Source organism: Augochlora pura, chromosome 7 (genome assembly GCF_028453695.1).
Source record: "Augochlora pura isolate Apur16 chromosome 7, APUR_v2.2.1, whole genome shotgun sequence".
Lineage (NCBI taxonomy): Eukaryota > Metazoa > Arthropoda > Insecta > Hymenoptera > Halictidae > Augochlora > Augochlora pura.
The window spans coordinates 26,807,690-26,835,097 of record NC_135778.1 but is presented as its reverse complement, the minus strand read 5'-3'; the positions used below and the strand labels follow the sequence as shown (position 1 = coordinate 26,835,097).

The following is a 27,408-nucleotide window of genomic DNA, read 5'->3' as shown; positions in this document are numbered from 1 at the left end:
AGAAAAATGGACGTCGCTTCTTCCGCCGTTTCGCAACGCGCCCGCGCCGACGTCGACGTGAATTTTCCCGGGTAAATGCCGCAGTATATTTCCGCGGGCATTGTGTCAATCCTTCGAGTGAAATGGGAGAGCGCGCGCCGCTCGTTGGCGAAACGCAAACGAAGTAACGGACCGTCGCACCGACGCTGATAGCATCGAGTCGTTTCAAGAAGGAAATCGTTATCACATTCCTTTTCAAGGTGATCTCCTTATCGCTCTCGCTTTCGACGCCCGGGGAAAGTCTGCGTTCACCTTTGTCTAGATTTCATTCGTAGACTGTACTCACCGTATTTCCCCCCCACACTCCTGATTATGCGAATACTTTTTTAACGTGGATTGTACATAATGTCGCAAGAGGACGAGGTCGATAATAAAGTTCTGTCCTGCAATTGTTTTGGCATCTATCCCTAACATCATCGATCCAGATATTTCCGGAAAATAGAAACTGTTTTATAGATTGTTGAAAATATAGTTAGAAGGCTAAGGCAATACTTATTAATTATTGTGTGCATTTTTGGAAAATTACTCCAGGTATACCTTCATAGTATTTCACACTACTTAGCATTTCTTTTAGTATCTTTTACCCAAAAGAATAGTCAAGAGGTTGGAGCTTTCTTTGAAGTATTTTGTAGATTTTTGAAAAAGTGTAGTTAAAAAGTTAGGTGGTACTTCGAGTGAAATTTGAGTACCACTGTGCTACGATCAGCCGGCTATCAAGCGTGCCTGACTAACATGCCCGTGACATAGATCAGATTGATTCGTGTTCGCCGTGGAAAACACGGCAGTGAAAACAACGCGGGGTTTACGGTAGTGAGCATAAATCTGATTACGCCGAGGAATCCAGCCCGCGTGCGTGGTCGGGACACGTGTACATAGGCGTGAACAAGCCGTGAATTATAGTTGCGACAGAATTAGTCGGATGCTGAAGGCCGTCCCCACCACAAGGCCTCCCCGCCACAGACGCTCTGCGTCAAGAGGAGAGTGGGGGAAGAGACCTTGGTCAGCTGCGACAACTTTTCTCCCGACTATATCCCATTCTGCATCTTATATACCGATCCACGATCCTGAAATCAACGAAAACGGTGGTAACAATATAAAGACAGTTGTAACAATTCAGAAACATTCTACAGACAATGCGGGCAAAAGAAATACCATCAACTAAAAAATTAATTAAAAATTATAAGCACGCAAAGGAAATTAATTTTCAATTATAGAACTATCAAATTACATAAAGACAATGTTTCGCATTAATTATTGTTTACTTACACCGGCAAATAGTTTTTAAAAAAGCTCCTGTGGTGCAAATTCCGATAATTTTTATTTCGCAAAGACTTTTATTATTTCTGTCGGCGAGATTGGGCCCACTGGCAGCCGGTGAGCTTTTGAACCCGGAGCCCGGCGCATATCTCGTCAGGCCCGGTCAATCACGTCCTTGCTGGCAACACGAATTACCGTCTAGCGTGGCGGGACGGGCGTGCCCCGTTCACGGTGTCCAGCTATCTAGCAGAACCGGTTCCGTGGACGGTGTCTGGTGGTCTGGGTAAGTGCAAGGCCCAGGGACTTGGGCCCACCGGTAGCAGACACGACTCACGGATCATTTGCTCTCGGACGGAACCGGGATCACGAGCAGTTTCTCGTGATCCTTATCTCGCCGATCGACCGTAATTGACTGTTTAACCGCGGCGGATATTGAAATTAGCGCTTGTCTCGGCGCTCGAAAGTGAACGTCCAAGTTAGGGCCCCGCAGAATTTCTTCTTGCCGATTGACCGGAGCAGACCAAAGGTCGCCGGGTTGGCCTACATACTTCGATATTTGCGACAGCTTTCCGACACCTCGGTTTCAGGAGCTGCGACACCTTCGGACTATGTCATCATTGCTAACTGGGATTAGGGTATATCTATTACTAATTGGACGTTATCTACAAGTTGTCTTGTTAACTAGTTGTAAGGTACTGATAGTTTTCTTCTAGAGGCCTTAGTCTTATGTCAGCATTGTTAAGTAAACTTAGGGTATAGATAACTACCAGTCATTTAGATAGCTAGTTATGGGGAATAAACCTTTTCTTTCTAGGTGACTTAATATTAGAACCTGAAGACTAGTCCTATTGTTAAATGGATACAGGGTAACCTACCTATTACTTCCTGAGTTAGGACACTGAAATCATACACTATTGCTAACTATAGGATATCAGCAGTTTTCTTTTAGATGTCTTTTGTGCAACCCTATGCCATTATTGCTAAGTAAACTTAGGCTACAGATAAGTACAAATTATATACTAGATATCATACCGAAAAGCTACCACTATTAGCTAACTATGGAAAATAAACATTCTATTTTTAGGTTATATTTAGGTATGGAGATTAATTCTATGACTTTATTGCTAAATAGATATAGGATATAACTAGCTATCTATTACTTATTGGGAGTTAAGGTGCCTAGAAGCTAACTATAGCATGTCAGCAGTCTTGTTTAAGCATCTCGAATATAGGCCTGTGTCATCGTTGTTAAATAAACTTAAGATAGTTACCTTTAATCCACTCGATATTAGGATATCTAACAGCTAACACTACTGACTATATATAAATTATAAACAGCCTTTAGGTTACAACATTTGAATCATTGCTATTAACCCCTTGTACTACGATTCCTTTCGCGCTGCGTTGTTTGACACTTATTTGGCCTTAATATTTTTAATAACAGTACCAGATAATATTTGTTTGTTTTATTGTCTTCATGTACTTTTGTTTCTAGATTTTGATAATAGAAAAATTCAATTTGATTTCGATTTAGTAAAATATTAATAATGTCCATATTTAGTAGAAATTACGTGGAATCTTTATCACGAGTCTGACTCGTTATTATAGTGCAACGGGTTAAACATAGGGTAGCTACCTTTTACCCACTCGCTATTAAGACATCTAACAACTTACTATACTAACACTACTGACTATATATAAAATATAAACAGCCTTTAAGTGCTTCAATATTTGAATTTCATAACCGGCCCTTCTTCGTACCTGCCAAGCAGACACAGACTATACCTAGAGACACCTATCGCCGCGAACTAACTTCAGAGTTCAATCAGTCTCCGATCAAGTAGGTCTCAGTCCCACGCGTCATCGCAGCAGGATAGGTGTACACAGAAATATTATTGGAATATTAATTGCCAGCTGGGAGTGTCCCTAAATTACATTTATCAAATGTCAACGATAGACACGTCACGCTCGTGAATTCTGGTCGGTGTCGGGGAATTCTGATACGGCGGAATCCGGGTTGCACAAGACCTAGGCCAAGCTGGGAGTGCTCTTCCTTTCGATTTCTCATTGGACGACGCCCACTGTACCTGCTCTCGGTTATTTTGCCTACATTCGAGCGTGAGTAATCCGGCACGGTGTGGGATGACAGAATAAGTGCACGCTGAGCCCACGTGGCCTCCCCAGTCACGTCTGAAATGATATTGCATCGACCGCGAGATCGGTGTCCGCTCGTCGAGTGGCATTCGAGCGGGGACAACGACGGAGGTGGAATTGGGAGGCGACGTTGGCATAATTTGGTGGTTTGGGACGAACGGATGGCCGCGTTCCTAAACGCGGGTAATTAGGCGTGTAGGAGTTGGGAAAAGGGTAATCACCGGGATCCACCAGCGATTGAAACAATAGGTCTCGTTGCGAGACAATTGCCAAGTGCATAGGGGATTAATAGAGAGGTTAGTAAGCAGGTAGGAGCATAATCTTGGTAGGTGAACGAGCGGCTAACGGAGTGGGTGGACCATCGAAGAAAGAAGAAGAACAAGAGAAACACATTTGTATTTCACGAAGACATAATACCGTGTACAGAATACATATTGGTGGCAATAAACAAAAAGCACTCTAATTCGACTGCCCTTCGCACACTAAGCTCCTGCTACAGGCAAACAATTGATAGCTCGACGTCTTAGCTTAAACGCTACCGCGAGTGTGCCTTAATCGTTAACGATTACGCATATGGCAATTAAGTTCAAATTGCAACGCTCAGCAATATGAAGACCTACGCTTAATCCGCTTAGACGAAATGATCGATACTAACGGTATTTACAGACACCTACGCTCTTAATCTGCAATTTTCACGGCTGAACGATATATCCCCACGGGCCATTACAGAAATCAGGTACAGACTATGCTTCCTAATAAAGTACCAGGAACGAGGATATAATTTTTATTAATTCGATTCTCAGTTCTCTGTCCACGTACCCAAGTCGCCTGGCATTTGCCCCGGTCAGTAGTATAGATCATTCTGCGTAGACATGGCAACGGCGCGTGCGTGAGCCTTCATGTGCGCCTCGCGCGCCCTCGCCACTTCCGGTGTGTCAACGACACGCCCATCGGACCCTAGCGGCGCAAATGGTCCACGGTAGCCAATCGGGTCGAGTTGTTTGTAGGTCAATCGTATCGGCGCCAAATAAACCAAATTCTTCCTACCGTCGTACACGTCCAATTCGTACAACTCGGACGCCTTGGACGCCGCGCGGGCGTGCGCCGCCATATGGGCGGATTTGGCGGCGGCCACCTACGAATGAAATTCGAACAAACATTGGGTAAACAATTAACTCTTGTGGAGGGTCGAGTACGCATAATGTTAGTAGTACAGCGAAGATGGTATAAAAATGAAATATATTCGGTTGCTCGAAAAATCGTTCTGAAAAGATTTAATTTTGCAAAAAATTTAGAAAAATTTAATTTTTGTTGAAGAAGCACTCGGTTCAATAATTTTCCACTGAAGACTTCTAGCATCAATGAAAGCTATCAAAGTTAGAAAGATATCAGAAAGTCAATTTTTTTCTTTTATCATAGACATTAAAAAGTCGTCTTTTATTCTATTTTATGTTCGAGAAATGTTAATAAACGCGAGTGATTTTTTGCACTCGATCTACATGATATATTAAATATCAAAATACGAATGCTTTCGCGGGACTTGAAATTTCGTAGATTCAAGCACCATCTAGCGGCGACCTTCGGCATCGGAATCAAGGACACGGCCACTCCCTCGAGCCTGGGCAACTTTTCGTCGCGATCGCCGCGTGCCAACGACGATGACTATGTTTTTTACTTACCTCGGGTGTGTCCATGACACGGCCATCGGGAGCGAGTGGCGCCATCATAGGTCGTTGACGTTGGCGTTTCGGTGGCGGCGTAGCCTCAGTCATCTGTGGCATCGCTTCGGGCATCATCATCATCGTCATGTCGCCGTTCTCGTACGCCTCATCATAGTCTTTCCTGGCGTTCCTCAGCCTGGCCATGGCCTCCGCGTGCATCGCGAAGTGGGCCGCCCTCGCGGAGGCAACTTCCGGCGTGTCCATCACCATCCCATCGCTGTTAAGCGGCGCTGCTGGGCCTCTGTACTGGTAATATTTGTCCTCGTACGTTCCAGCAGTGGTCGCGACCAACGCAGCCAGAACTATCTAGAAAATCAGGGGAAACGGTTCGAGAGACACTGTAATTAATCGGTCGAAATTAATAAAAAAAAATAATTCGAAGCCGAGCTTGTGAATTTTCTATAGCTCCGATGACAGAGAGTGAAAACGAAACTGTCGGTTTACGGAATTAATCGGCGCCCTCCGTACGGATTCGTGTCGCTGGAATCCGAAATTCATGTTTCTCGGGACTGTGATCGCACTTACAATTAATCTCATGCTGCCAAGACACCACCGACCACGAAACGAACGTCTCGATTGCGAGTGTATCACGTTCGATCGATCGATCTTGCTTTTATAGCGTCGCGGTGTCACCGCGCGCAAACCACGTTACGATGATCACACCCGAGACGATAATCGATACCATAATTGTTTCGTTTCTGTCACGAATGTCAACTGTGATCCTGCGAAACCAGCAGGAAAGGAAACTGTAGTTGCTACAGCCTATAGTATGGATCACTGAATCCAGCGATGGATCGTCTGAGAAAAATCAGTTTATATTTTTAGGGAAAACAGTTTCTTCAAGAATTCTATAATATATGGTAAGCTTTGAGACTATATTTATTGTATTTAAAATTATTCACGAAAATATTAAATTTTTTTTGTCTTATGTTATAAGCTAAGAGCATTGATTTTAACTTTATGTAGATTTATAACAATTGGTTATGTGTTTATATAATTTAGATCTAGGATAGAAGACGATCCGTAAGGTTCCTTTTTAAAATATTTTTCATAGATTTACGGTTACAGTCTATTGATGCCACGTTAATTTTTCTATTGCATTAATATTAAAGGTGCACTGACGTTTACGTTGCTCTAATGTATGTATTGCATTAATGTTTATATTGCAGCAGTTCCCTCGAGTGTCCCTGATGTTTCTACGCGACTTTTCGAGGTCACTTTTCAGTGTAGTGCAACAGCACACCCCCGCCGCGGCGTCGCAAGAAACGACTATGCAACTTAGGCAGCACTTTTCTGCGGTTTCGAAACACGCCTTGATTCACGGACGACTAGACGGGATCATAGATCCTCCTGTGATCCCTTCAAGGCAGTCCTCTTTCCACGATGAGATTTCGTCCCCATATAAACGCCGCTACAGATACAGGCCAGCCAATTACCATTTGCTTCTTCTTGAAATTATTAACATCTTATTGTCATCGGTCAAATCGTCGTCATAAACATTTTCTAGCTATTTGACACAGTCTAGTCGTCGTCACAATTTTTTTCTAGGTATATAATACAGTCAAATTATCATCACAATTTTTGTCTAGGTCTTTGACATGGTTATGTCACCATGATAATGTTCCTCTCAGGTTTCTAGTATAGTTAAATCATCATGATAATTTTTTTCTTGGTGTTTGACACAGCCAAATCATTATCACAATTTTTTTCAGTCACCGAGACAGTTAAATCATTATCATATTTTTTCTGCAGGTCTAGGACATTGTCAAATCGTAATCATAATTTTTTCTTCGTCCCTAACACAGACAAATTATCACCACATTGTTTTTCTTAGTCACTGATACAATCAAATTATCATCATAATTTTTTTTTAGTCACCAATACAGTCAAATCATTATCACAATTTTTTCTCAATCTCCGACACACTGAAGTTGTCATCACGATTTTTCTCTAAGTCCTCTAAACAGCCTAATCATCATTACAATTTTTCTCTAGAATCCAATCAAAGCATCATTCACTTCAAAAATTAATTTAGACCTCACATAATTATTCTCATACGATTTAGTGCAGTTTATAAAATAGTTTTATAAATATAAATCAATTCGATATAACAGTCTTTAGCACAAGTCCAAAGGATCAATATTTTTATAACCAGTAAAAATCGAAAGCGAAACCGGCGTTCATTTTTTAATGTCTCGAATCAATGTTACCTCACGTCACTGATTTCTTGTCCGTCTGGCGTCTTATTTTACCGGCTGTCGTGCTACATCAAGAAACTAATCAGACGCCGGACGATTAGCGTAACAGGCGTGCCGAACCGCTACGGTTAATTAGCATAGATTCAGATTCCCTGTTTACGACGTAACATGACACGGCCGGGTCGATGACTTTCGTGAGGAAACGGTTGCGCAAAAGTTTTACGCAAAACCTGGCCCACGTAGCATATAATCTCTGTATCGGCTGCAACGTGATTATAGCATATTCGGTCCGGGTTGATTGTTAACGTTGCCACCTTTGGGAAACGGGGCTGAGAAACCGAACGCTTAACCTTTTGCAGGCATTACGCGAACTTTTTCGACACAGATCTCGTACGTCAAAAAACACCGCGAAAGTACGTGCCTCGTCGAATAGTCTAAATCTCGAGCGGCGCACAAGCAATTTTAAATTAGGGCGAATTAAATCTACCAAGTGTGTCAATTACTGTGCCACCATAACGTAACCGTGGCTTTACAATAATTTTTCTTATATTTATAAATAGTATTACTGACCTAAGGATGTTTTGTTTCAGTAGAAAGTTCAAAGAAGCGTGACGTAGTCAAAACGAATTATTTAATTTGTCCAAGACTTCGTCACTTTAATGGGCACAGTAATTCACACATTTACCCCGTTCAATTGGTTGATATTCAGCGTTGAAAGTGGTGGTTTCAAAATTGAAAATTCGATGGTATCTCGGTATTGCCACGTCGACGGCCTCGGAAATGCCAGTCCGAATAAGTTACAATTCTCAACCTTTCTGCTGGTAAAAACGGCGAATCACGATGTTCGAGTTCGTTCAGGAGGAACGAATCTCCGTTCCCCGGATCGTTTCTTCTCACGTCTTTCGTACACCGGTGACCTATGTTGTAACATTCGGTCTGGAGGCAGCCTGCAGCTACAAAGTAATTCCCTTTCAATAAAGTCTGTGTCCCATCCCGAAAACTATAGGAAATCTCCGCAGGGAAACTCGGGCCTGCGTTAGGCTTCAATTTAGGTCTGCAGCTTCTGGTACGACTAAGAATTAGATTTAGTCCTGGAATAGAATTGCGGCGGGTCTAAATCGACTGACGAGTTTAAATGAAATCTAAATCAAGACCAAATAAAGTCTGCATTAAGTCTAAGTCAACACTAAATTAAGTCTGTATCAAGTCTAAATCGAGATTAAATGAAGTCTGAATCAAGTCTAAGTCGAGACTAAATCAAGTCTGAATTAAGTCTAACTTATGACTAAATCAGGCCTGAATAAGTCTAGTGAAAATCAAATGTTAGAAGATAAGTCTATGTCAAGCCTAAATCAAGACTAAATCAAGTCTGAATTAAGTCTAAGTCAAGTAGAAATCGAATATTAGACATCGAGTATAAGTCAAGCCTAATTCAAGTATATATCAGGTCGGAATCAAAGTCCAACTTGAGGTCTAATTGAAGTCTAAATCGAGATCTAAATTAGACCTATATCAAGGTTTAAATAAAATCTAAGTGTAGTCTGAATAAGGTTTAAATCAAGTATAAATCAAGATCTGAATCAGGCCTAAATCAGGTCTAAATCAGTTCTAAACCAAGCTTAAGTCAAACCTAAATTAAGTCTAGGTCACTTTAAAGTAGGTCTAACCTGAGTTCAAAGTGCATCTAGACGAAGTTTCGCTCAAATGTAATTACTAAAAATCGCTCAACACGATACTAAACGCAAGGACAAATCAAATCACTCTACAATTTTTTCCAATGTACCATGTCGAGCGCTTTCTGCCGTCTTCATAGAACTTTTTCTCCGTAAACCGCAGTGGTATGGAACAATCGTTGCCGTAAGCAACGCAGTAGTTCCAACACGATTAACCGATCATCCGATCTCTCCCTTGCCGCGTCGATTTTTATCTCTCGGTTGAGGCGTAATCTTTCGCAAACTTTGCGTAAACTTTGCGTCACGACGATTTCGTATCGACGGTTACGGTAAATAAAAAAACACAAAATCGATTTGCTGAATCGTATTCTTTCGTTAGCGCGTTTCCAGCGGTGTAGGGTTCTCCCGTGAAAAAAGAAACGCGCAGCAATGCGCCGCGGCGATTGTCGTCGAAAGAAGCCGGCACGGGTCGGCCCTGAAGAAGTGTTCTCGCTGACTCTCGGTCCAGTCCGTGGATTTCTTTCTAATTCTTGGATTACGCTTAACCGCAGTGCATAGCGAAATCGAATGTGGGTTAACCTGCGGTCTCGCGTTGACCGAAACGCGCTCGCGATTCCTGCGTGCGGGCGGCCTTAGATTCGGTGACTCCTCGAACTGCGCGTTTTATCGACCCACTTCCAGCCGATAAATATGCCTGGCACGAGCCGTGTTACGCTCCGACGCGATCGAAACGTCTCGATGCGTCGATCGTGTTCTCTTCCTACGCGGGCAAACGGCTTTTCATCCTCGGCGCGTTGTCTCTCGCCCGCTGTCGACCGATAAGCAAATCAATTGTCCCGCGCGCGATCTTACGTTACGCGGAAAAATCAGCCGAAGGACAACAGCCTGTTCACTTTCTTGTACTGTATCTTCGAAATCGTGTGTTGCGCAAGTCGAAATAATAATAACAACGATCTGCGGTCTTTCCCCGTGACCGCAGAAACAAGATCAAGATGAGAATATGCAAGAAAGGAGAAACAGAAAAGATTCGGAATAAATAAAATCCTGCGCCAGATTCAACGGATGCGATACGCAAATCTGATGTAATCGGATGCGATAATTGCATTTCAATTACGCGAACGGACATGGCATAACATCAAACCGTACGTCCTTTTTAATTTCGAAAGTATTTCGAATCATTTTCCACTAGAGAGAAGAGACTACGATCATTTAATTACGTGATCACGGAATGTGCTTGGCGCAGAGCGGGTAGGATCGTTTCACTAAATAAAAGCGACGATTACGTATATTTTTTAAAAAATGTGAACAATTTATTGGCCTAAATTATGTACAGATGTCCCGATTTTGCGTGAAAATTGTCCAGGATCAGTAGGTGCTGACTCTTTGATAGCTTTGTGCTGGGAACGGTGATTTCGCGTAAGCGGCTTGCTGAGCGTGATAAGGCAGTCCCGGGCCCGGAAGCACTTGCGGCGCAGGAACGTTGTATTGTCCGACGTTGTAAGGAACTTGACCGGCCGGTCCAGCGTAGGCTGCAACAAATATTAATAACGTCCTTGGGATTGAGAAATTAACGGTCGATTAAACGCGCGGGTGGATGCGTCGTCGACGCGAGATATTCAATCAGCTTAAATCCGACACACGATCCCCGCGCTGCCAAGTAAGATGTCGAAATAGCTCGGCCCGCTTTTGGGTGCAGGCCGCCAGTTAATACGGAACAAATGGAACCGGTTCTGGCCCGTCACTTCCTCCGGCTGTCAACCGGGTTCGTTCTCGTTTAACCCCTAACCGGACTGACAATCGCTGCCACTCATTGTTTCGGTAAACGAACGCATGTTTCCGAATCAGCAAGTACAACTGTATTTACGCTGAAACCCTGCAAACTCGACGAGTAGACTGCAGATCTTAATGCAATTGTTTGTCTATTGTTTCAATACAAAAAGCGCATATTTAAGAAGGTCTTGTTAGGTAATTAACAAGCTCCAATCTAAGCAATTAATAAACTCTAATTTAAACGATTAATAAGCCCTAATTTAAACAATTAACAAGGTGTAGTGAAATTTTTATCGTCTCTTAAATATTAATAAGCTTTCAATCGACGAAGGCAAATTGCTTTTAGTTCCTGTAAAATGATCTTACAAAAGCTTCATAACTATTTAATTCACTTTACATTGTTTATAATTATTAGTTCTTGCAGAATTAACGAGCCAATAGAGGATTGCGTGGAAGTTTAAATGATTATGTTAAAGATTTATAGAGTTGTACGTTCGACGACCGTGTTAAAGGTTGATAATTGTTCTTTTTTTTAAATATGGTTCAGGTATTAATAAATAGATTGCAGTTCTTAAGGTCGTTCACAGAAGTCAGTGCTTGACCCGCGGTGACCCTGTTTAATATTCGTGACGAAGAATGGCTAATTCACGATTATAGTCGGAGCGATTAGTGTCTCTACGGACCATTCCCACAAGAACAATCGAACGATTAAGCCGTTGGGAAACCGTCCGACTGCGGCATCGCATTAGGCTGTCACAAATGTATCCATATCTAGCCAATGGTTAAATGTTACCGTCTGCGAAAAGTATTATCATAGCTATTGTTACACGAGCACCGTTTATGCATTTTTCTCAATCGATATTGCGCTCTGTTTCACTGTGTCGCCCGGATGACGGTGCCCGGGTCCAATTGGAGCCAGACTACATCTATCGTAACTCTATCTACTTTTATTATAACAATTAGTATTATTAACAATGAAATAATTAGTATAATTACCAACAAAACAATTAGTATTATCACGAATAAAACTGCCCAAACGTCTTAATAAATTTATCGAAAAACAAATGCCTCAAAATGTTTAAAAAAATTAATAAACAAAGTCCTAAATAATAATAAATAGTCCTAAATATTTCTAATATTTAGGTGTATTTTTGTCAGAAATTTTCCTTAACATATCCATCTCCAGAGAAACGATAAATTATATAACATTTTAAATGCATTAGTCTTGAGAAAGTGTTATTTAGATTAATTACGGATTGTTTAATGGCTCGAATAAAAATTGAACCGGTACTTGACCCGGCCAATGACTTCGAAAAATACCTCAAGGGTGCGGGAACGTACCTTGGCCTCCAACTTCCGGTTTAAAGTCTTGCGCGTACTTGTACGCCCTAGCCTCGGCCTCGGCCAACTCCGCCAGCCTGGCGGCCTTCAGGGCTGCCACTTCCGGCGTGTCAATTACCGTGCCATCTTCAGCGAGGGGGGCGGGAACGAAGGGGGTAGGCTTCGCGGTGGCGGCGGCATAGTTTTGTGGTCCAACATAGTTGGCGCTGTTACTGTATTGCGGTTGATAGGACACGGGGCTTGGCTGGCTGTATACCGGAGCCTGAACTGCAATTTTTGTTAACGATTATTAGCTTGTAACCTCGAGGTTTGTCGTAGATAATCAAGATTTAGTCGAGTCTTAAACCAGACTTAGATAAGTTTTAATTTTTACATGGATTGGACTTAATGCAGGCTTAGATAAGCTTAATCTAGAATTAGACTAGTCTTAGTTCACAACTAGACAAGTTTTAGTCCAGACTGACACAAGTTTTGATACGTATTTAGTTAAATTTTGATCAAATCATATAACAGAACTAGTGATCTCTTAAGTTCAAGTTTAGTTCAGTTTAATATAAAAATATAATCAAGCTTTAGTCGAATTTTATAGACAAGATTTAAGTCAAATTTTAAGTCAAGTTTTAAGTAATATCCTAAACCAAGTTTTACATCAAAATCTAATCCAGTTTTAAATTCATATCCAATCAAGTTCTCAGTTCTGATTTAGTCAAAATTTAAATTCAGTTTAGCCTATATTCAAGTCCAGATTTAGCTAAGTTTTAAGTCCATATCCAATCAAATTCAGAATTAGTCGAATATTTGATTCAGGTTAAGCCTAGTTTAAGTTTAACTTTAGTCAAGATTTGAGCCCAGATTAAATCAAGTCTTATGTCTAGATTGAATTAAGTTTTTAAGCCCAGATTAAATCAAGTCGTAAGTCTAGATTGAATTAAGGTTTTAATCCTAATTCAATCAAGTTTCAAATCCAGATTCAATCAAGTTTCAAGTCCAGATTCAATGAACGAGTCTTAAATTCTGACCTAACCGAATCTACTAAGTTAGCTAGCTTAGTAACCAAACTAAGTTAGCTACCAATCCAAACAGCATGGTGTAACCATTTTACCTGGAGCAGATTGATAGGCGGGAGCTTGGGACTGATAGCTCGGTTGTCTGAGGTAGGTAGGAGCTGTGGGCTGAGCAGGAGCGTAATTGTAATTCTGCGATGGAATCTGTGGGCTGTATTCTGCAGTTTGGGGTTGGTTCTTGGCTTCCTCCGCGGCTCTCGCAGCAGCCCTAGCAAACTCCGCGAAGTGCGCCGCCTTCGCCTGTGCTACTTCCGGCGTGTCGATCACGTTTCCGTCTTGACCGACCGGTGCCGGGGGTGCGAACCTTTGAGGAACCGGTTGGCCATGAAGTTGGGGCTGGTCTCCGTAGCTCGGCTGACTCACGTAGCCGGCCCTGCAGCTCGCTGCCACCGCGAGTAAAATGATCTAGAATTGTAGAAAATATTATTACCCATATCATGCAATTATTCCTCCGCTTATATTACAGTATTAATCAGTTAAAAAAAAATTCTACTCTGAATCACCTGATCAGAAAGTAACTAACTTCTGCAATGTCACGCGATTTAACAAAAAATTGATCAAAGACATAAACAGCTAGAAATACAATGTTTATTTGAATAATTAAATATATCAGAACCAGAATAAATATTACATATAACAAATACATAAATTAAATATACTTTCTTCCTCCTTACTTTTAACACGTTAAATTTCTCTGCATTTTCGAACCGAATCACTGTATATATTACATATTTTGCAACCTGTTTCACTCTATTAATAAATAAGTAACAATATAAATGTAAATTTAGTAATTTAGAATCTTTTGCATTGGAGGCGTTTGAAAAAGAAAAGTATAATAATAATAGGGGTAATTTTCGAAAATGGTGCTAGAATCGTTGATATTGATTGGCCAGTTGCGTTGCGAGATCTGATTGGCCGCGTTGCGTGGGCCGTTTCTCTGACCTGGCCGAGTGACCCGATCTACCCTAACCTTTCACTTTCCTTTGTTCGCCGAGGGAATTCTGATCGGATCGGTACGGATCGGATCGAACGGGTCCGGGCCCGCCAGGGACTCACCAAGCCTCTCATGTCGCCCGGGTGAAACGCGCGGTCCCTTTCTCTCTCCTCGGTTATGGTCTCCTCTTCCAAACCAGGGTCCCTCCCTTCGTTCCCGGCTGACGAAGCGCTGCTGATGGACTGATGGGGAGACGGTGGTTTCCGTCTTCGGCCGGCGTCTGCTAGCCGCGGGCCCGGTCTCGCGTTTTGTGTTCCTGGAGAACGGCCGGTTGGTACCATTTATAGCGGTGATCATCCGCCCCCTACCACGTGGCCGGGTTACCCGCGACCTGGAGGGGCCCTACAGGAGGTGATCGGCTAATCCATGCTGCCTGGGAAGTTCGCCCAGGAAAAAGGATACTCCCTCCTTTTTCCTGGTGGCGCGACACCTTCGCAGGACCTTGGCATTTGAACGGGGTCCCTGCACTCCTGGACCGGAAGGATATCGATCGTGTCCCAGGCTACGGCACTCCTGCGCTGCGAAATTCGACACTTGCGGTTTCAACCGGACCCCCGGCTACCTTGCCGTGCTAATCGATCACATTAGGTGCACTTTTTTTCGAACGCCTCCGGGCGTTTCTGCGTTGCCGTGCAATGCCTCATGCACGCCATTGCGAAGCTTTTAATTATATATTACAAATGAAGATTCTGTCTTGAATGGTAGTGTAATACTATAAATATTGAGAAATGCTTAAAATATGTATATTTGTTGAAAGGAAAGGCTTGAGTTAAACTGCTCTCGATTGTAGACCTGGTACAACGTTTTCAATTGTTAGGATGTATATTTTTTTATAGATGACGGAATGACTATTAGGCGATGGCTAAAATAGTTCCTTCTAATTTTACTGATGTATATATAATGTATATGTTTTATAATACTATTATCAAAGGATTGGAAAATACTGTGACAATTATTTTATGAAATGAATTATCAATTATTTTATTAAAGAGAATTATCAATCGTCTTATTGAGAGGAATGATCAATTATTTCAGTTTATATAAGAATTCGCGGTTAGAAATTCTTTGTTTTTAACAGCAAGGAATGCAGATATATACGGGGTAATTAAATTTCCTTGAATTGTTATCTGCATTGGGCGCGATTTAATGTTACTCATGTTTCAACAGAGCGGAACAGAAGAAAACTGGTGTTACAGTGTATCCTATTACGGGCAACAATGTCAGTGGAGCGAAATAGTAACGAGCAACGTTACAATTAAACGAGTGGCTTCGTTCTATGTCATAACCCATATAAAAAATGTATCGCCGTATCATCATTGTTTCTTGAACTCGTAACACCTTTCCGTTTCACATCGGGAGATGCAACCGCGGGACGTAATTGTATTTTCTGGCTGTCGCTAATATGAGAAATTACATGTGACTCGAGCAACACGTGAGAAGCACGTTTCAACATGGGCCGGGGAAGTTTCGTCTGGGACGTATCTCCGCGCAATTGGATCTGGGAAAAAGGCCCTAATCACGATGGGAAGGTGCGTTTATTCGGATGCCTGGCTGGCGTAATAATCTTCGTATTGAAGCGATCGGTCGAAGGGTTCAGAAACTGTGAACTGGAAAATGGGAAAGTGGGAAAATAAGAAAACAGCAAGATAGGAAAATAAGAAAATTAAAACATGGGAAAATAGGAAAATACAGAGATTGAAAAATAAGGAAATAGGAGAATAGGAAAATAAGAAAATTGACAAATAAGAAATTAAGAAAATCAAAGCATAGGAAAATAAGTATCTAAGAAAATTGTAAAATAGGAAAATAATAAAACCAGGAAATTGAAACATAGAAAAATAGTGATCTAAGAAAATTGAAAAATAGATAAAACAAGAAAATAAGAAAGTAGAAAAATAACAAAAGCAAGAAAGAAAATAGGAATATAAGGAAACAATAAAACTTGAAAGTATAAAAATAGAAAAATTGGCAAGCTAAAAAATATGAAAACAGCGGGTGAATTTTTAGGGTTCTTTTCCCAATAAATCTCCACGGAGAAATTGTTTAATCTCGATTGTGCATTCGGTATCGTGTGCACGAAGTATGTACCCCGTGCTTAAACAAAGGCACGTGCAAGTGTCGAATGAGTTAGCAACCCTGAACGAACGAAGGACTCGAGGCCGAAGGACAGTCTCTACTGCGAATGCATTCCCACAATATTTTTCCACGCGTGCAATTTATTGTACCTAACGTTCGATCGCTGATAGAAGCCAGGTTCACGTGATCGTGCAGCAGGATTAATCACGGATCGTTGCCAATTTAAACCGACTCGCAAATCATGACAATATGATCTATGAAAAAGTCGCAGAACCATTCAGATTAATCGTTGAACGATATAATTGTTTAATCATGACTGTATGATCTATAAAATAGTCGCATAATCATTGAATAAACGTTGAAAGAAATAATTGTTTAATCACGATTGTACGATCTATGAAACAGTAACGGAACTATTTCGAATAATTGTTTAACGAACTAAAAAATTGAATGTATCGTGACAATGAGTTGGAAATACAATAGACGCTGTTCTCAAATTTTTTGCCAGCATGTTGCATGGAAATTGAGCAAGACACCGTGTCCCAATCGGCGTCAACGATTGTCAACTTGTGGCAGAATATCTGCAAAATGATTTGCCAATTGCGTGCGAGCTACACTAGAAAGTTGATGGTTTTTTTTTGTTGCACCGAGAGTGAAAAAACTTACATTTCATCATCGAGTGCTGAAAATTATTTGTCAGCAATACAATGTTTCACAAAACAAATTCCATTCAATTTTTCTCATCCATCGTTCATCATTTTATCACTGCATTCATCGTTCATCATTTGATCATTCAGTACATCCTTTGATCACTCAATTCATCACTCATCATGCATCATTTGAACATTGAATCAGAAACAAAGTAGTCGGCCGTGAATTTCGTCAGATCCGACTGCGTTCGTCGTTGAAGGCCACCTGTGCAGAGTTCACACTTTGCCGCTTAATCAATCGCTTGCAGGAGGCAGTTGTCATTGAAGAAGAAAAAAAGAACTCAAGAATAAATAAATCAAGAGAAATTCAATCGTGGTGTAAATTCATGAAGGAGGGGCATTATTTTTGACTGCTGAAAGCATTCGTGTGCCGGAATAATTGAAGCGAAACGAGCGTTTTGCGTCGGCTATGCGAATTTGTTGCCATAGCAAAGAATTCGCTTCTTGCTCATTGTTCACTCTTACGTGCTAATATTCTAATTTTTCTCGACCAAAATGGCTATAGCATGATCCATTAATTTTCCTCATTTCCAAAACTTAAGCAATGAATATTCCAGTGTTGAAATCCAAAGAATTAGACTCGAAGTACAGGTGAAAGGTCACTTTATCTTCTTATCCATTGTGGTCTCTCAGGTTCTCATAAAAAATTGCCAAAGCATAGACTATTAAATCTTCCAATTTACAAAATTCAAATGTCAAAACATCAGGAATTAAAATACAGAGAAAGGGATATCAGGTACAGGCCAAAGGTCACTTGATCCTCTCACCTATTATATATAATACTCTAAAGTTCTGATAAAATTTTAATCTTACTCAACTAAAAATTGTCAAAATTCGGAACATTAATTCCTCTAATTCATACTAATCAACCGTCGAAGTATCAAAAATTAAAATACGGAGAAAAGGATACCAGGTACGAAAAGGAAAAGATCGAGGCTAAATATCACTCGATCCTCTTACCCAACTAAAAATTGTCAAAATGCAGTCCATCAATTCCCCTAATTCATACTAACCAAATACCAAAACTTGAGAAGCTAAAGTAAATACCGAAACTTGAAATACCAAAACACAGAGAATCGAACTCGAGGTACAGGTGAAAGGTCACTTTATTAAATCAGCCGAAGTCATATGTACAAAAATGGAACGATTCGCGGAGTCAACGTCGCCGTGGTACCCTAAGCGATTAGGTACTTCTGAATCACTGGAGCGGAGTACGCTGAGACCACCAAAGGCAGCTCGAGATTTTTGCTGGCTTCGGCGGCCAGGCCGATTTTCTCGTTGATGTGAGCGGCAGCGTGTTCCGCCTTGGCGAGGGCGACTTCCGGTGTGTCAACAACGCGGCCATCGGGCCCGAGGGGGGCGGGAGGGACGATCTTAGCGATGGCTACGGTTTCCAGGTCGCTGGTAGTCAGCACAGGCGACGCGTAGGCGATCACTTGGTCCGCAGACTTGACTGCTTCGTTGGCTAGGGTGATCCTCTCGTTGATGTGAGCGGCGGCGTGCTCTGCCTTGGCCAGGGCCACTTCCGGTGTGTCAACAACACGGCCATCTAGACCGATGGGTGCTCCAGGGACCAGTTTCGTCAAGATCGGCCCGGATAGCGTTGCCAGCTGAGGGCTCAGCAGCAGACCTGGTCTGGCAACGGCCACCGCCAACAGGCTGGACAGAATGATCTGGAGCAGAAAACGGTTTTTAGGTCGATGAGCTCGGTTTTAGGTGGTTGCGTAAGTCACCGATCGCCATTGTCAATTTACGCAACCGTGGATCCGAAAAACTGCCGGAAAAATAAAACCAACGGAACGTCTATTGCTCTTTTTTAATCAGATTCCAGGCTGGGCCCTACGTCAAGATAGAATTAATTACTAGAAACTTTAAAGAAAACTGATTTTGACATTCTGGATATATTAGTCGATGAAGCACTTCATTTTGAGAATATTAAATGGGTGAATAAGAAATTGTTAATACGTAATTGTGAATAAGTAATTGTGAATTAATAAATTATTAATAAGTAATGGATTGTAGAGTCGGTCCTAAGTACTCACCAAAGTATTCATGGTGTTCAATCGGGGCTCCTTAAGCGCTATCTGAATGTCAGTACTCGCTAAGGTGCCTTGGATCGGTCTCATGGTATCCTCCTCGGCACATGGGCTTTATATAGCACCTGAGCAAAAAGGTTTCGCTTCATGGGTTCTCCCATCGGGACACCGGCGTGACTGGGATACGCCCTGTTCAACACGGGCCCGATACACCTGACATTGACATCCAATTGACCCATGGTCCAATCACGGCGGCCAGGAACCGCGTTCTCTTTACTCCCCTCGCTAGGAACAATCGGAACCGACGGGGGGAGCCGAGTCGAATCTGTCGTAAATGAAGAATTACAACCGATCGGGCTCGAAACGTTCGATGTTTTTTCACCTGGCAATCGAATTTCTTGTCGAACGGTTGCGCGATCGATCATTTCCTCAAGCGACGACCTTCGACTGACTCGCTGGACGCTCGAATAGGTGCAATCATTTTTCAGAGACCAAAAGAGGACCCCCTGTCCGTCGATTACTAAAAGTTCGGGACGACGGTCTACGGACTTATGTCACCCGGCTTTTTTCACAAACACATTCTCGTCGACCCAATTTCTTCTCTGAAGTAGCATACTCGTAACGATTAGAATGAAAGGTGTGTATAACTGGATGTCAGGTGTAACAAGAGAACGCGTGATGCAACGGACCGTGTTGATGCCTCTGTTGCAACCACCCTTTTTGCTGGCATCCATTTGTCTAAATAGCGGACCAATAGTCTTTGCCATAGACTCTATCGTCATCAATCCAGCCAGGACCCTACAAAAACGATCAAAATTCCATGGTATAATGGCATCCTCTTCTATCTTAACCAATATCGCTGCCTAAAAAAGTAAACACAGAACTCAGTAGCATTTTTATGTAACTCAAATAAAGCCTCACCAACTCCATGCTTTCTGAAGTATAATCATATATAAATCAAATATAATCATCTTTGACATTAAAGCTTCGAGTATATTTGTGGAAAAATGCTCTATCAAAAAGGGACCTCATCAAAAAGACAATAGGAAAATGATCAAAAATTCCAAAGTTAAATAGCAAGGAGTGATTGGCATCCTCTTCTACCCCAATCAATATGGTTGCCCAAGAATGTCAACATAGGATCGAGTACTATTTTTCGAGATAGCCTAGCCTGGCTCTATATTTTCTGAGACGACCGTAATCGCCTATGACGAAAGACCCACGAGCATGACTGTGAAAAAATGCTGAAAAGGTACCTCATCAAAGGGACACCTGTTATCAAAGCACCTTGTCAGAACCCTAAGAAAATAATTAAAAACTGGGAAAGTCGCAAAGTGCGCTTGACATTCTCCCCTATTCCAATCAACGTGGCCGCCGAAAAACGTCAACACATGATCGATTGTTATATTCTCGAGATTCAACCATAGAGGCTGGCGGACTCTATGGTTTCTGTGGCTATTGTAACAAGCTTCTCGTGAGAGCGTTGAGCATGACTGTGGAAAAAAGCAGTCTGTGATCTAACAGCACGGAGGACCCCGGTTACGCGACGATCGGCCTTCGGGCGGCGGCGACCTTGTAGCCCAGGGCCAGGCTAAGCAGAGAAATGATAAACGGGATCGAGTGTCTTCACGGCCTCGTAAGAGACACGAAAATGGAGCCCTCTCGTAGCATTTTTCCCGGGCGGCGCCACCCGCAGACCGTACTCGTTTTACAACACGCTTACCTTGCCCCGAGGAGCGGAAACACGCAGACGGCGGCTGCCGATCCTCGGCTCGCCGTCTGTTCGTTCTTCTATCTTCCAGTTTCTGTCTTCTAGCGATTTTTCTATCCGCCCGGCTAAGCGGATCGTCGTATTACGCGACCTGAACGGCCTATAAAAGCTGATCTAGGACAAGCCGGCTCATAGTCGACCGCGACGGACGATCCTCCTCGGCACTAGATCGCGTCTTATCAGCCTCAACAGGACTCAGCCTGGCTAAAAGTTCGCCAATCATGTCACCAGTTGGCTTGGCGTTCCTCGGATTGATCTCTGTCGCTCTGGCCAAGCCAGGCATTTTCACCAGTCCATTGATCGCTACCCTGACACCTGGAGCACCTGTTGGACCCGATGGCAGGGTCGTAGACACCCCGGAAGTCGCAGTAGCTAAGGCCGCCCATGCCGCTGCCCAGGTCAACGAGAGAATCAACCTGGCTAACGAGGCTGCTAGGTCGTCTGTGGCTCTTGAGGCTGCTGTGATCAACCCTACTGCCTCACTGGTCGTTGGAGGACCTACCGCTGTGCTAGTTCCTGGCGCACCTATTGGCCCAGACGGCAGGGTGGTAGACACTGCTGAAGTCGCTGTCGCCAAGGCTAATCATGCTGCCGCACAGGTCAACGAGAGGATCAGCCTAGCCAACGAGGCTGTCAGATCTGCCGCGGCTGACTTAACCAGGTGACTATTCCTTTGCTTGTCTGACTCAAGGTAGCGAGATCTTTAGCTAAAAGCCGTGGGGTGAAATCATGGCAGCTAGCTTAGTAGCCAATAGGATATTAATTGTAGGACACTGCCATGTAACTTCACTGATGAGAGACTCAGTCCAAATTAGGGGTCTTTCTCTGTAGAAACCTGTTAGCTACTTTTATAGTTGGGAACTGGGAACTAAGAGACATCTTTTAATTCTGAAGTATCAACAAGATATATTTATGCTACTGTAGTTCTGTTAGCTACCTTCAGGACAAGGTCTCTAGGGCCACATTAGATGCCCTCTTTTTTGAAGCATTAACAGATGTCCTTAATTCTGATGCAGTCTTGTAAACTACCTTCAAAATTATCATTTTAAACTAGATCTCTTCTTCCACTGCATTACCCTGCCAGCTACTTTCAAAACTAGCCCCCGGGTGTCTTCCTCTATAAATCCTTGACAAATTGGTCTCCAAATAAGCTCACATAAGTCTCTTAGCTATCCGTTTACCTACTGATAAGCTACTTAGACCCAAAGCACTCAACCCACGACAATTGTTTTTCAGACCAGTCGTAATAACTGGCGGAGTGATAACGGCAGCAGGCCCAGTAACCACAGTGGGCCCTGACGGAAGAGTACAGGACACCCCGGCAGTGGCAGCTGCCAAGGCGGCGCACGCAGCAGCTCAAATCAACGAGAGAATCAACCTGGCCAACGAGGCTGCCAGATCTGGGACAGCGACGATCGTGACAGCTGGCCAAACTGTGTCCGTGCCTATACTGACTGGCAATGCTGTCCTGGTCCAAGGGGCGCCGATCGGCCCTGATGGAAGGGTCCAGGACACGCCGGAAGTGGCTGTGGCGAAGGCTGCGCACGTGTCCGCTCATATCAACGAGAAGCTGAACCTGGCCAACGAGGCGGCCAAGTCCGCGGATGTTGTCGCTCTCACCGCACCGGGACTGGCTTATGGAAGGGTTCTCTACTGAGACTGTGGTCCCGACTCACGCGGGAATTACTGTAGATTATAACCGATATTTAGTTGTCTTTAGTTGGAATAAAGAAACTGGCTGGAACTGTTGTCGATACCCTTGTTCCCCTACTTTCCTTCCTCGGGTGACCGGTTGTCTCCAGGGTGCTAAATCGGCTGATATTTCATCTGTTCCTTTCCGATACTTTCGGTAACACGGTAAATTCTCTTAAACTCTCCCTCAGCTTGTAAATAACAATGAACAATTTGGGAGCATTTATCGTACATGCGAAAACCGGGAATAACATGTAGATTCTCTCAATTTTTGGACAAGCGGATGATCCGTCACGTGGGAGCATGTCGTCCGAAGTTTGGTTCGAATGGTGTGGGAGACTCGGGTAACCTCGATTTTTGGCACCGGTTTGCGGTCCAGTATTTAAAAGTTTGACAACCGGTCCCTGCACCAGACCCGGTTGACCCCAGTTCACTCCGACGCGACCGGCGCGAAATCGATACGTATTAATGTCGTCAGTTTTGTAGCTGACGGTATTAGTGTGTCAAGATCGATTGCATCCGATTCGGGTCGAGGATAGTATGCAAATTAAGTAGCGCGGCGCGCAGATGTAATCGCTGGACGACAATGATTTCCGACAAGCGCGAAGAGATGGGAAAACGAGCGGACGGCAAACTGTCGGCCCGTGAACATCTATTTGTGATGCTTATTAGCCCACGGCTTAGCATCCACCGACGCACGAATGTATATCATCTACGGATCGACCCACTTTGCAATTAAAATTATTGCAAGCCGTCTGGCTCGATTTTTTTCCGATTAAAAAATTCCTACATCCCAAAATACGCCTACATAAACTTGCGCTCATTACCGATTTCAATCCACGGCGCAAGAATATATTCGTGGACCGGTATCGGTAACGCCGTTAAGAAATCATATCGAAGCCGGTAATGGCCCGTCGATTTTTACAATACATTAACGTAAAGTCCATCCCGGCTAATGGCGGCTTGGCACGAAGTTTACGGCCGCTTTATCATGCCCCCACCGAAAATAACAGCCTCGAGCATCACAATAAATTCGGTTCATAATAAAATATCAGCATCGCGCAACAAATATTATTCAGCTGGAAAGCCGACACGGCCGGAGGATGTCCTTCGAATGTTTTTACGTTTTTCCAGTCGCGCAGGGCTGCTCGATTTACATCGCGCGGCCGGCCTGATTGGCCGGGGCCGAAAAATCGCCGCGAAACAATCTGGAGACGCGTCAAACGAGATCAAACCGAGCGAAGAAACAAAAAATCACAACGACTCGCGCCTGCAAATCTTTTTACCTTGTAGCCTGTCAGAAGAGTCTCGTGAGAGCCCGAAGTGCCCTAAACAGTGCCCGGTAATCCCACGGCCGCGTCGGAACGAGCCTGGTGCTCGGCCAAATGGAAAATACGAGTAGGACGATAACATCCGGCCCGCATGTACCCGAACGTCCCCCGCGCATGGGAATCTCTTCAGCAACAGATTATTACACGGTACACGCGGATCTCGTTGGCGACCCTGAGCCCCGTCATATTAGGGCATAGCCCGTGTTTCAGGTTTGGCCGTTGGTAAAAAAGCTCCGTGAAAACACTTTCGGAGCCGGATTCCAGCCGGGATGGGAGTCCTTGAGGGGACATGCGTGACCAGTCTGCGGCGGCGGTTTCTTTGGTCCTTTGACCGTTCGGGTTTCCGCGAGGATGGTAGAAGGAGGACCGGACTGCACAAGGGTGTGGTGCCCCATCGGCATGTCCATATAAATAGTCTGTATGCATCGCACGAAAATCGAAGACGTCCGTTCGGAACACCATGAAGTGCGCATACGTAAGTCCCGACGCCGAGACGTGGGTGCGAGCGTTTGGCTATCGTCGCTAGTTTGGTATCACGCGAATAGTGCTATCTTTATGGGATGTGGGGGTCACGTGGTTCAGTGTTTCTCAAGCTTGAGTTGAGATAAACCCGCCGAGAGGACGCAGGCGACCCTTCGGATTCCTATAGGCGGGATAGGAGGACCGATCGGGTCCTTTGCTAGCTAAGACGATGCTTGACGTTAGAATAACAGTGCGAGGCTAACACGAGTGACCTAGGACCCCCTAGAATGCGATAGAATGGGGTTCTTCAGTTTATATGGTAACTCGGAAAATGCGAACAATTTTAAAGGCGGCGCGAGTCAAGCTGGAGTGACGCTAGGATTTTCTACGGTACGACAAAATAGGATGACTCTTTAGGTGCTTACGTAGTCTCAGAAAATGCGAAAACTATTCTAAAGGCGGCGCGAGTCAAGCTTGAGTGACTCTAGGATCTTCTACAGTACGACAAAATAGGAGGACTCTTTAGGTGCTTACGTAATCTCAGAGAATGCGAAAACTATTCTAAAGACAGCGCAAGTCAAGCTTGAGTGACGGTAGTTCTTCCTGATTATGACAGAATAGGAGGACTCTTCGGGTCCTTAAGTAACCTCAGAGAATGCGAAGACTATTTTAAAGACATCGCGAATCAAGCTTGACTGACCCTAGGACCTGCTACAGTATGACAGAATAGAAGGACTCTCTTCCGGTTCTCTGGTAACTCAAAAATTTATAATGAATTTTGAGGATAGTGCTAGTCGAGGTTGAGTGAACATAGGACCTTCTACACTCAGATGGAGGATGTAGGTCATTGGATCTAGGTTCTAGCTTGACAAGACTCAGGGAATAGTTCAGACTTTTAAAGATCTAATTTCCTTAGAGGTGTTGGACTGATCGGTGAATTGGTGTTTCCCTATGAAAGGTTCTACTATCAACCTGCTGCCTATTTTCCTTCGGCTTGGCCAAGCCAGCAGCACCGCTCCTGAATTACCAGGACAGCTACGGCCAGTACAGCTTCGGCTACAGTAGTCCACTATCGGCTAGGTCTGAGTTTAGGACCCTGGATGGCGTTACACATGGGTCCTACAGCTACATCGACGATACAGGCGTGATCCAACGTGCAGAATACACTGCTGACGACCAGGGATTCAGGATTACCGCTACTAATCTTCCTCAAGGAACATCATTCGTAAGTTCGTCTGCATTTAAGTCAGATCTTGTCTCGACTGAATCTAGGTCTGATCTAATTTGGACTTAACTTAATTTAAATGAATTATTCATATTTGGTTTAATTCAGATAGGAATTATTTAGACAAGGATTGATTCAGATAGGAATTATTTAGACAAGGATTAATTTAGACGTGAATCATTTAGATATGAGTTATTTGGATCTGGCTTAGTTCAGATATTAGTTATTTAAACCTGGATTAATTTTGCCGAATTAGATCGGACTTAATTTAAACATGAAGTATTTGAACAGGCTTAATTGTGATATGAATTATTTAGACTGGACTTAATTTAGCCAGCGAATATTTAGATTGGATTTAATTCAGATACCACTTATGTAGACCTGATTTAATTCAGTAGAATTAGCTATTAATTTTGATCTATATTAGTCCTAATCCAGACCTCTCGAATTTAGTCCTGAATTATCTATTCCTGACCTGACCTAAGAACTCTGATTTAACCGACCTTATTACCACTGAAATGATAACTAACAGGTGCAAAGCCCTCTGGTGTATTCAGCCAACGAGAAAGCTCCATCGAATACGCAAAAAGTCGATCAGTTGGTTGACAAAAGTGACAGCAACGTATTTCTGAAAGAAGCGAAGCAGGAAGGAAAATTGGAAGGGAATAAACAATTGTCAGCAGACGCGGCAGCGACGCCTGATGCTGCTAGTCCTGAATTCGTGACCGTTAATCCGCTGACAAGAATTGGAGCAAACAATGTATTCTTGCAGAAACAAGCGCCAGCTTTGGCGCCTGAAAATAAGCCATTAGTTGGCGCTGTACCAAAGCTTGACAGCAGCGCATCGATATTTTCTGATGCCAAAGCTGAAAAGACGATAGGTGAGAACAATGTATTTCTGAAGCAAGCTAAGGAAGAGAAGGAGTTATCTTCGGGAGACAAGATAGCGGCAGAAGGAAGGATCGGAAATTTGGAGGGCAACGCGAAGTCTGAGTCTAACAATGCGGCTCCAGAGGCGAAGGACAAGTTGGAGAATTCTGAGGGAAATTTGAACATTGCTGCGAAGGTATAATAATATTAATTAATCATTAAAATCAAGTAATAACGATGTTATCACTTAAATATAATTCTAAATGTTTGTACTATATTAGAGGGAAAGAATAATTAACAGTAAATTATTATAAGCGAAAATCTTTTACAGAAATCTGAGGCAGGCTTGCTGCAAAAGGATGCTTCTTTAACTAACAGTGAGTATCGCAGAGGAATTACGTATTACCTACCTGCAAATTCGCGTGGTTGATCCAATTAATTCCACATCCGTCAACAAAAAACTTGGAACGGGTTTCTACGGCATGGTGATCATTTTGCTGTCGAGGTCGCCCGACTTCCGGGGCCAACGATCTTTCAAGATCACAGGGGGGATCGCTTTCAAAGAGTGGCAATCGTTTCGGTGATCGAAGTCACCGTTTCGAATCAAGTTTTACGAGCCGCGCGGTGCTTGTTTTCAATTAGTCCCGATATAAATTTTAATTGGCTGCTTTTATCGCTCCGTTCCAGACTCCCCAGCCTCTACGACGCTTTTAAGGCTCGGCCAGGAGGAACTGAAAGCGTTGAGCGGTCGGGTCGATGCCAAAGAGGCGAGCGTGCCAGCGAAGACACAGACGAGGTCGCAGGAGACACAAGCGACAATCGATGCGCCTATAATTGCACCCATCGGCTTGGTTCCTGTCAGCGGCGGTTATCATCCGGCTTTCGTCAGATACGCCGGTCTTGATCACGACCAATACATCATCTACACCCATCCGTAAGATGGCCTCGATTCGACGAAATCGATGCCCCGAGAAACATTGTATTTGACGTAAATAAATTTCCGTAAATTACAGAATTTCAATGT

At 43.3% G+C, this 27,408-nt stretch overlaps 4 protein-coding genes across 4 annotated transcripts; 2 read left to right on the top strand and 2 right to left on the bottom strand.

Moving 5' to 3' along the window:
* Positions 1-3,892: 3,892 nt before the first annotated feature.
* LOC144471970 (uncharacterized) lies at positions 3,893-14,427 on the bottom strand. Its single transcript, XM_078184599.1, has 7 exons — positions 14,274-14,427; positions 13,256-13,622; positions 12,154-12,420; positions 10,423-10,571; positions 5,697-5,777; positions 5,130-5,477; positions 3,893-4,585 (listed from the first exon to the last, which is right to left on the bottom strand). The coding sequence occupies exons 1-7, from the start codon at positions 14,283-14,285 to the stop codon at positions 4,295-4,297; spliced, it is 1,515 nt and encodes a 504-aa protein (XP_078040725.1). The 5' UTR covers positions 14,286-14,427; the 3' UTR covers positions 3,893-4,294.
* A 3,745-nt stretch (positions 14,428-18,172) lies between these two features.
* Positions 18,173-19,123, bottom strand: LOC144472241 (uncharacterized). The gene is made up of 2 exons (XM_078185161.1): positions 19,040-19,123; positions 18,173-18,670 (listed from the first exon to the last, which is right to left on the bottom strand). Exons 1-2 carry the CDS (start codon positions 19,121-19,123, stop codon positions 18,173-18,175), a joined length of 582 nt encoding a protein of 193 aa, XP_078041287.1.
* A 1,881-nt stretch (positions 19,124-21,004) lies between these two features.
* On the top strand, positions 21,005-22,461 carry LOC144472243 (uncharacterized). The gene is made up of 2 exons (XM_078185163.1): positions 21,005-21,465; positions 22,041-22,461. Exons 1-2 carry the CDS (start codon positions 21,026-21,028, stop codon positions 22,459-22,461), a joined length of 861 nt encoding a protein of 286 aa, XP_078041289.1. The 5' UTR covers positions 21,005-21,025.
* Positions 22,462-24,287: 1,826 nt separating this feature from the next.
* LOC144473568 (uncharacterized) lies at positions 24,288-27,322 on the top strand. The gene is made up of 5 exons (XM_078187536.1): positions 24,288-24,302; positions 25,248-25,514; positions 26,047-26,580; positions 26,716-26,761; positions 27,072-27,322. The coding sequence occupies exons 1-5, from the start codon at positions 24,288-24,290 to the stop codon at positions 27,320-27,322; spliced, it is 1,113 nt and encodes a 370-aa protein (XP_078043662.1).
* Positions 27,323-27,408: the final 86 nt, after the last annotated feature.

Excerpts from the sequence above, each read along its gene's own strand:
- LOC144471970 (XM_078184599.1), bottom strand. Across the intron at positions 12,421-13,255 it reads CGCCTATCAATCTGCTCCAG|TTCAGGCTCCGGTATACAGC; the intron begins GTAAAATGGTTA and ends CAAAAATTGCAG. Across the intron at positions 5,478-5,696 it reads TTGGCAGCATGAGATTAATT|ATAGTTCTGGCTGCGTTGGT; the intron begins GTAAGTGCGATC and ends CTGATTTTCTAG.
- LOC144472241 (XM_078185161.1), bottom strand. The coding sequence starts at position 19,123 with ATGAGACCGATCCAAGGCACCTTAGCGAGTACTGACATTCAGATAGCG. Across the intron at positions 18,671-19,039 it reads TGAACACCATGAATACTTTG|ATCATTCTGTCCAGCCTGTT; the intron begins GTGAGTACTTAG and ends TTTCTGCTCCAG.
- LOC144472243 (XM_078185163.1), top strand. The coding sequence starts at position 21,026 with ATGTCACCAGTTGGCTTGGCGTTCCTCGGATTGATCTCTGTCGCTCTG. Across the intron at positions 21,466-22,040 it reads GCCGCGGCTGACTTAACCAG|ACCAGTCGTAATAACTGGCG; the intron begins GTGACTATTCCT and ends ATTGTTTTTCAG.
- LOC144473568 (XM_078187536.1), top strand. Across the intron at positions 25,515-26,046 it reads TTCCTCAAGGAACATCATTC|GTGCAAAGCCCTCTGGTGTA; the intron begins GTAAGTTCGTCT and ends GATAACTAACAG. Across the intron at positions 26,581-26,715 it reads ATTTGAACATTGCTGCGAAG|AAATCTGAGGCAGGCTTGCT; the intron begins GTATAATAATAT and ends AATCTTTTACAG.